General features: G+C 45.4%; 1 protein-coding gene across 1 annotated transcript in view; it reads right to left on the bottom strand.

The window, feature by feature from the left end:
* LOC135174214 (maltase-glucoamylase-like) overlaps window positions 1-8,305 on the bottom strand; it is a gene marked incomplete at its 5' end in the record, with an annotated part of 56,867 nt that overhangs the window by 25,021 nt on the left and 23,541 nt on the right. The window contains 2 exons of the mRNA XM_064141438.1: window positions 4,600-4,684; window positions 6,140-6,274. Coding sequence (XP_063997508.1) covers window positions 4,600-4,684; window positions 6,140-6,274 — 220 coding nt within the window. The remainder of the gene's footprint in view (window positions 1-4,599; window positions 4,685-6,139; window positions 6,275-8,305) is intronic.

Here is an 8,305-nt window from a genome sequence, read left to right as displayed (position 1 = left end):
GCAGGAATTCAGGAAACTCTGAATTCCTCTCCCAGAAATTCAGGGAATTCTGAAATGTAGGTTCAGAAATTGTGGGAATTCTGTGGTTTACCCTCAGAAATTTGGGCAATGATCAAACCTAAGTTGAGAAATTTAGGAAATTCTGAGTTCCACACCCAGAAATGTAGGAAATTCTGAAATGTAGGTTCAGAAATGCAGGAAATTCTGTGATTTATATTCAGAAATTTGGGCAATGATCAAATCTAAGTTGAGAAATTTAGGAAATTCTGAATTCTACATCCTGAAATTTAAGAAATTCTGAATTCCACACCCAGAAATTTAGGAAATTCTGAAATGTAGGTTCAGAAATTATGGAAATTCTTAGTTTATATTCAGTAATTTGAGCAATGATCAAATCTAAGTTGAGAAATTCAGGAAATTCTGAAATGTAGGTTCAGAAATGTAGGAAATTCTGAATTCTAATCCCAGAAATTTAGGAAATTCTGAAATGTAGGTTTAGAAATGATGAAAATTCTTAGTTTATATTCAGAAATTTGAGCATTAATCAAATCTAAGTTGAGAAATTTGGGAAATTCTGAAATCCACACCCAGAAATTTGGGAAATTCTGAAATGTAGGTTGAGAAATTATGGAAATTCTGTAGTTTATATTCAGAAATTTGGGCAATGATCAAATCTAAGTTGAGAGGTTTAGGAAATTCTGAATTCTACATCCTGAAATTTAAGAAATTCTGAATTCCACACCCAGAAATTTAGGAAACTCTGTGGTTTATATTCAGAAATTTGAGCAATGATCAAACCTAGGTTGAGAAATTCAGGAAATTCTGAAATGTAGGTTCAGAAATGTAGGAAATTCTGAATTCTAATCCCAGAAATGTAGGAAATTCTGAAATGTAGGTTTAGAAATGATGAAAATTCTTAGTTTATATTCAGAAATTTGAGCAATGATCAAACCTAGGTTGAGAAATTCAGGAAATTCTGAAATGTAGGTTCAGAAGTGTAGGAAATTCTGAATTCTAATCCCAGCAATTTAGGAAATTCTGAAATGTAGGTTTAGAATTGATGAAAATTCTTAGTTTATATTCAGAAATTTGAGCAATAATCAAATCTAAGTTGAGAAATTGAGGAAATTCTGAAATCCACACCCAGAAATTCAGGAAATTCTGAATTCCACACCCAGAAAAGTTGGAAATTCTGCAATATAGGTTCAGAAATTATGGAAATTCTTAGTTTATATTCAGAAATTTGGGCAATGATCAAATCTAAGTTGAGAAATTTAGGAAATTCTGAATTCTACATCCTGAAATTTAAGAAATTCTGAATTCCACACCCAGAAATTTAGGAAATTCTGAAATGTAGGTTCAGAAATGCAGGAAATTCTGTGGTTTATACCCAGAAATTTGGGCAATGCTCAAATCTAAGTTGAGAAATTTGGGAAATTCTGAAATCCACACCCAGAAATGTAGGAAATTCTTAGTTTATATTCAGAAATTTGAGCAATGATCAAATCTAAGTTGAGAGATTTAGGAAATTCTGAATTTCACACCCAGAAAATTAGGAAATTCTAATTTCTCTCCCAGAAATTTGGGAAATTCTGAAATGTAGGTTGAGAAATTGTGGAAATTCTTTGTTTATATTCAGAAATTTGGGCAATGATCAAATCTAAGTTGAGAAATTTAGGAAATTTTGAATTCTACATCCCAAAATTTAAGAAATTCTGAACTCCACACCCAGAAATGCAGGAAATTCTGAAATGTAGGTTCAGAAATGATGAAAATTCTTAGTTTATATTCAGAAATTTGAGCAATAATCAAATCTAAGTTGAGAAATTTAGGAAATTCTGAATTCCACACCCAGAAAATCAGGAAATTCTGAAATATAGGTTCAGAAATTGTGGAAATTCTTAGTTTATATTCAGAAAATTGAGCAATGATCAAATCTAAGTTGAGAAATTTAAGAAATTATGAATTCCACACCCAGAAATTTAGGAAACTCTGTAGTTTATATTCAAAAATTTGAGCAATGATCAAATCTAGGTTGAGAAATTCAGGAAAATCTGAATTCCATACACAGAAATTTGGGAAATTCTGTGGTTTATATTCAGAAATTTGGGCAATGATCAAATCTAAGTTGAGAGATTTAGGAATCTCTGACTTTCACACCCAGAAATTTAGGAAATTCTGAATTTCACTTCCAGAAATTTAGGAAATTTTGAAATGTAGGTTCAGAAATTGTGGAAATTCTTAGTTTATAATCAGAAATTTGAGCAATGATCAAATCTAAGTTGAGAAATTTATGAAATTCTGAAATCCACACCCAGAAATTTAGGAAATTCTGAATTTCACTTCCAGAAATGTAGGAAATTCTGAAATGTAGGTTCAGAAATTAGGGAAATTCTGTGGTTTATACCCAGAAATTTGGGCAATGCTCAAATCTAAGTTGAGAAATTTAGGAAATTCTGAATTCCATACCCAGAAATTTGGGAAATTCTGAAATGCAGGTTCAGAAATTTTGGAAATTCTGAATTCCACACCCAAAAATTTGGGAAATTCTGTGGTTTATACCCAGAAATTTGGGCAATGATCAAACCTAAGTTGAGAGATTTAGGAAATTCTGAATTTCACACTCAGAAAATTAGGAAATTCTGAAATGTAGGTTCAGAAATTGTGGAATTCTTTTGTTTTTATTCAGAAATTTGGGCAATGATCAAACCTAAGTTGAGAGGTTTAGGAAATTCTGAATTCTACATCCTGAAATTTAAGAAACTCTGAATTCCACACCCAGAAATTTAGGAAATTCTGTGGTTTATATTCAGTAATTTGAGCAATGATCAAATCTAAGTTGAGAAATTCAGGAAATTCTGAAATGTAGGTTCAGAAATTATGGAAATTCTGTGGTTTATACTCAGAAATTTGGGCAATGCTCAAATCTAAGTTGAGAGATTTAGGAAATTCTGAATTCCACACCCAGAAATTTGGGAAATTCTGAATTCTAATCCCAGCAATTTAGGAAATTCTGAAAAGTAGGTTCAGAAATTGTGGAAATTTTTAGTTCATATTCAGAAATTTGGTCAATGATCAAATCTAAGTTGAGAGATTTAGGAAATTCTGAATTCCACACCCAGAAAATTCAGAAATTCTAATTTCACTCCCAGAAATTTGGGAAATTCTGAAATGTAGGTTGAGAAATTGTGGAAATTCTTTGTTTATATTCAGAAATTTGGGCAATGATCAAATCTAAGTTGAGAAATTTAAGAAATTCTGAATTCTACATCCCAAAATTTAAGAAATTCTGAATTCTAATCCCAGAAATGTAGGAAATTCTGAAATGTAGGTTCAGAAATTATGAAAATTCTTAGTTTATATTCAGAAATTTGAGCAATAATCAAATCTAAGTTGAGAAATTTAGGAAATTCTGAATTCCACACCCAGAAAATTAGGAAATTCTGAAATATAGGTTCAGAAATTGTGGAAATTCTTAGTTTATATTCAGAAAATTGAGCAATGATCAAATATAAGTTGAGAAATTTAGGAAATTCCGAATTCTACATCCCAAAATTTAAGAAATTCTGAATTCCACACCCAGAAAATTAGGAAATTCTGAATTCCACACCCAGAAATTTGGGAAATTCTGAAAAGTAGGTTCAGAAATTAAGGAAATTCTGTGGTTTATACCCAGAAATTTGGGCAATGCTCAAATCTAAGTTGAGAAATTTAGGAAATTCTGAATTCCATACCCAGAAATTTGGGAAATTCTGAAATGCAGGTTCAGAAATTTTGGAAATTCTGAATTCCACACCCAAAAATTTGGGAAATTCTGTGGTTTATACCCAGAAATTTGGGCAATGATCAAACCTAAGTTGAGAGATTTAGGAAATTCTGAATTCCACACCCAGAAAATTAGGAAATTCTAAAATGTAGGTTCAGAAATTGTGGAATTCTTTTGTTTTTATTCAGAAATTTGGGCAATGATCAAATCTAAGTTGAGAGGTTTAGGAAATTCTGAATTCTACATCCTGAAATTTAAGAAATTCTGAATTCCACACCCAGAAATTTAGGAAATTCTGTGGTTTATATTCAGTAATTTGAGCAATGATCAAATCTAGGTTGAGAAATGTAGGAAATTCTGAAATGTAGGTTCAGAAATTATGGAAATTCTGTGGTTTATACACAGAAATTTGGGCAGTGCTCAAATCTAAGTTGAGAGATTTAGGAAATTCTGAATTCCACACCCAGAATTTTGGGAACTTCTGAATTCTAATCCCAGCAATTCAGGAAATTCTGAAATCTGAGCTTCCAAATGTAGGAAATTCTGAGCTGGGCCCTCAGGAATTGATGGAGTTCAGCAATGCAGGAAATTCTGACACTGCAGCTGGGCAATGCTGAATCCTAAGCCCAGGAATTGAGGTGGAAATTCCTACTCCAGGTTCGATTTCAGCTCTGAACCTCCACCTTTGGCCTCTTTGACCATTTCTGCCCCATCCAGGCTGCAGAAAAGAAATCCCAGATTTTTTTTTTTGGGGGGGTGGGGGTTGGAAAAGTCTTCAAAGCTCCTCAGGCCCAAGCCCTGCCCTGGAGTGACCCCAAGAGCCTCAGACTCACGAGGGAGGTAGGGTGGGAAGTTCAGCTCCCGGTCCCTGCAGCCGCCCACGGCGCCGTTCACGAAGCTCGAGGGCTCGTTCATGTCCTGCAGGCAGGGAGGGAGGCAGCAGATGAGAGACTCACAGAGCCACAGGGGGGCAGGGGCTGGGAGGGGACCCCCAGAGCTCGTCCGGCCCAACCCCCACCCCCCACCAGAGCAGCAGCACCCAGAAGCACATCTAGGCAGAGGCTGAGCATCTCCAGAGAGGGAGACTCCACAGCCTCACCCTGGGCAGCCTCTCCCAGGGCTCTGCCACCCCAGAGCAGACTTTGAGGTGAGGCTCTGAGGTGAGGCTTTGAGGCAAGATTTTGAGGTGAAGCTTTGAGGTAGGACTCTGAGGTGAAGCTTTGGGGTGAGGCTTAGAGGTGAGGCTTGGAGGTGAAACTTTGAGGTGAGACTTGAAGGTGAAACTTGGAGGTGAGGGTTTGAGGTAAGGCTTTAAGGTGAGGCTTTGAAGTGAAGCTTAGAGGTAAAGCTTTGAGGTGAAACTCAGAGGTGAGGCTTAGAGGTGGAGGCTTCAAGGTGAGGCTTTTAGGTAAGACTTTAAGGTGAAGCTTTGAGGTGAGGCTTAGAGGTGAAGCTTAGAGGCGAGACTTTGAGGTGAGACTCTGAGGTGAAGCTTTGAGGTGAGACTTTGAGGTGAAGCTTTGAGGTGAAACTGAGATGAGGCTTAGAGGTAAGACTCTGAGGTGAAGCTTTGAGGTGAGGCTTTGAAGTGAGGCTCAGGATGAAGGCTTTGGGGTGAAGCTTTGAGGTGAGGCTCAGGGTGGAGGCTTTGAGGTGAAGCTTTGAGGTGAGGCTCAGGGGGGAGGCTTTGGGGTGAAGCTTTGAGGTGAGGCTCAGGGGGGAGGCTTTGAGGTGAAGCTTTGAGGTGAGGCTCAGGGTGGAGGCACTGGGGTGAAGCTTTGAGGTGAGGCTCAGGGTGGAGGCTTGGGGTGAAGCTTTGAGGTGAGGCTCAGGGGGGAGGCTTTGGGGTGAAGCTTTGAGGTGAGGCTCAGGGGGGAGGCACTGGGGTGAAGCTTTGAGGTGAGGCTCAGGGTGGAGGCTTGGGGTGAAGCTTTGAGGTGAGGCTTTGGGGTGAGACTCAGGGTGGAGGTTTTGGGGTGAAGCTTTGAGGTGAGGCTTTGGGGTGAGGCTCAGGATGAAGGCTTTGAGGTGAGGCTTTGAGGTGAGGCTCAGGATGAAGGCTTTGAGGTGAAGCTTTGAGGTGAGGCTCAGGATGAAGGCTTTGAGGTGAAGCTTTGAGGTGAGGCTCAGGGTGGAGGCTCTGGGGTGAAGCTTTGAGGTGAGGCTCAGGATGAAGGCTTTGGGGTGAAGCTTTGAGGTGAGACTCAGGATGAAGGCTTTGGGGTGAAGCTTTGAGGTGAGGCTCAGGGGGGAGGCTTTGAGGTGAAGCTTTGAGGTGAGGCTCAGGGGGGAGGCTTTGGGGTGTTGCCAGCCAAGCTGGGGGTGGAGAGGCACAGAGCAGCCTCGGGAGGAGGCTGACTTTTCCCCACTCACAATCCAGATGCCGTCGAACCTCATGCTGAGGGAGGCGTTGCGGGGGTTGGAGTAGACCTCTGTGATCTCCCTCTCCCACCACCGCTGCGTGGAGCCGCGGAAGAAGTCCGGGAAGGCTGCGTAGGCTCTGTACAGCTGCGGGGGGAGGAGAGAGAGGGAGGCTGAGGCAGGGCTGAGCGGGTGGGAGGGGGCTTAGGACACCCTGAGGGCCCTCGGAGCTCAGCTCCTCCTCCTGGTCCTCATCCACCATCAGCTGGGACAGGCACAGAACGGCTCAGGTCAGAAGGGACCTCAGAGCTCCTCTGCTGCTCCTCTTCCTCCAGCTCCATCACTTAGCTCAGACAACCCCAGAATGGCTCAGGTCAGAAGGGACCTCAGAGCTCCTCTGCTCCTCCTGCCCCTCCAGCTCCATCACTTAGCTCAGACAACCCCAGAATGGCTCAGGTCAGAAGGGACCTCAGACCTCAGAGCTCAGCTGCTGCTCCTGCCCCATCACTTAGCTCAGACAACCCCAGAAGGGCTCAGGTCAGGAGAGACCTCAGAGCTCCTCTGCTCCTCCTGCCCCTCCAGCTCCAGCACTTAGCTGGGACAACCCCAGAATGGCTCAGGTCAGAAGGGACCTCAGATCTCCTCTGCTCCTCCTGCCCCTCCAGCTCCAGCACTTAGCTCAGACAAGCCCAGAATGGCTCAGGTCAGGAGGGACCTCAGAGCTCAGCTGCTCCTCCTGCCCCTCCAGCTCCAGCACTTAGCTCAGACAAGCCCAGAATGGCTCAGGTCAGGAGGGACCTCAGAGCTCAGCTGCTCCTCCTGCCCCTCCAGCTCCAGCACTTAGCTGGGACAACCCCAGAATGGCTCAGGTCAGGAGGGACCTCAGAGCTCCTCTGCTCCTCCTGCCCCTCCAGCTCCAGCACTTAGCTGGGACAACCCCAGAATGGCTCAGGTCAGAAGGGACCTCAGAGTTCAGCTGCCCCAAGCTCCCCACCATGCCCAGGGACACCTCTCAGCTGCTCAAAGCCTCATCCAGCCTGGCCTTGGGCACCCCCAGGCAGGAGGCAGCCACAGCCTCCCCGGGCAGCCTGGGCCAGGCTCTCAGCACCCTCACACTGCACAGCTTCTGCCTCAGCTCCACTCTCAGCCTGCTCTGCCTCAGCTCCAAACCATTGCCCCTGGCCTGGCTCAGACTCCCTCAGCTAAAGTCTCTCTGCAGCCTCCCTGCAGCCTCCCTGCAGGCTCTGGCAGCAGCTCTGAGCTGCCCCTGGAGCCTTCTCCTCTGCAGGCTGCCTCAGCTGTGCTCCCAGCAGAGCTGCTCCAGCCCTTGGCTCAGCTCTGTGCCCTCCTCCAGCAGCTCTGTGCCCTCCTCCTGCTGGGCACAGCTGCCCTGGGGGCAGGCTTGGAGGTGAGAGCAGAGCAGAGCCCCGGGGCAGAGTCCCCTCTCTTGCCCCCTGCTGCCCACCCTGCTCTGGCTGCAGCCAGCACACAGCTGCCTGCTGGGCTGCAGGAGGCACTGCTGGCTCCTGGGCAGCTTCTGCTCACCCAAGGCTCCCAAGCCTCTCTCTTTAGGAGCTGCTCCCAACCTGCTCAGCACCCAGCCTGGATTGGTGCCTTGGGGTTGTCTTGACCCAGCTGCAGCAGCCTGCAGTGGGCACCTGTGGGGCTCCTGCAGTGGGCACCTGTGGGGCTCCTGCAGTGGGCACCTGTGGGGCTCCTGCAGTGGGCACCTGTGCAGCTCCTGCAGTGGGCACCTGTGGGCCTCCTGCAGTGGGCACCTGTGCAGCTCCTGCAGTGGGCACCTGTGCAGCTCCTGCAGTGGGCACCTGTGGGCCTCCTGCAGTGGGGACCTGTGGAACTCCTGCAGTGGGTACCTGTGCAGCTCCTGCAGTGGGCACCTGTGGAACTCCTGCAGTGGGTACCTGTGCAGCTCCTGCAGTGGGCACCTGTGGGGCTCCTGCAGTGGGCACCTGTGGGGCTCCTGCAGTGGGCACCTGTGGAACTCCTGCAGTGGGTACCTGTGCAGCTCCTGCAGTGGGCACCTGTGGGGCTCCTGCAGTGGGCACCTGTGGAGCTCCTGCAGTGGGCACCTTGGGGCTCCTGCAGTGGGCACCTGTGGGGCTCCTGCAGTGGGGACCTGTGCAGCTCCTGCAGTGGGCACCTGTGCAGCTCCTGCAG

Source organism: Pogoniulus pusillus, unplaced genomic scaffold, assembly GCF_015220805.1.
Source record: "Pogoniulus pusillus isolate bPogPus1 unplaced genomic scaffold, bPogPus1.pri scaffold_50_arrow_ctg1, whole genome shotgun sequence".
NCBI classification, from domain to species: Eukaryota; Metazoa; Chordata; class Aves; order Piciformes; family Lybiidae; genus Pogoniulus; species Pogoniulus pusillus.
Note: the sequence above shows the minus strand (reverse complement) of the source record. Positions and strands in the feature narration are given on the sequence as shown.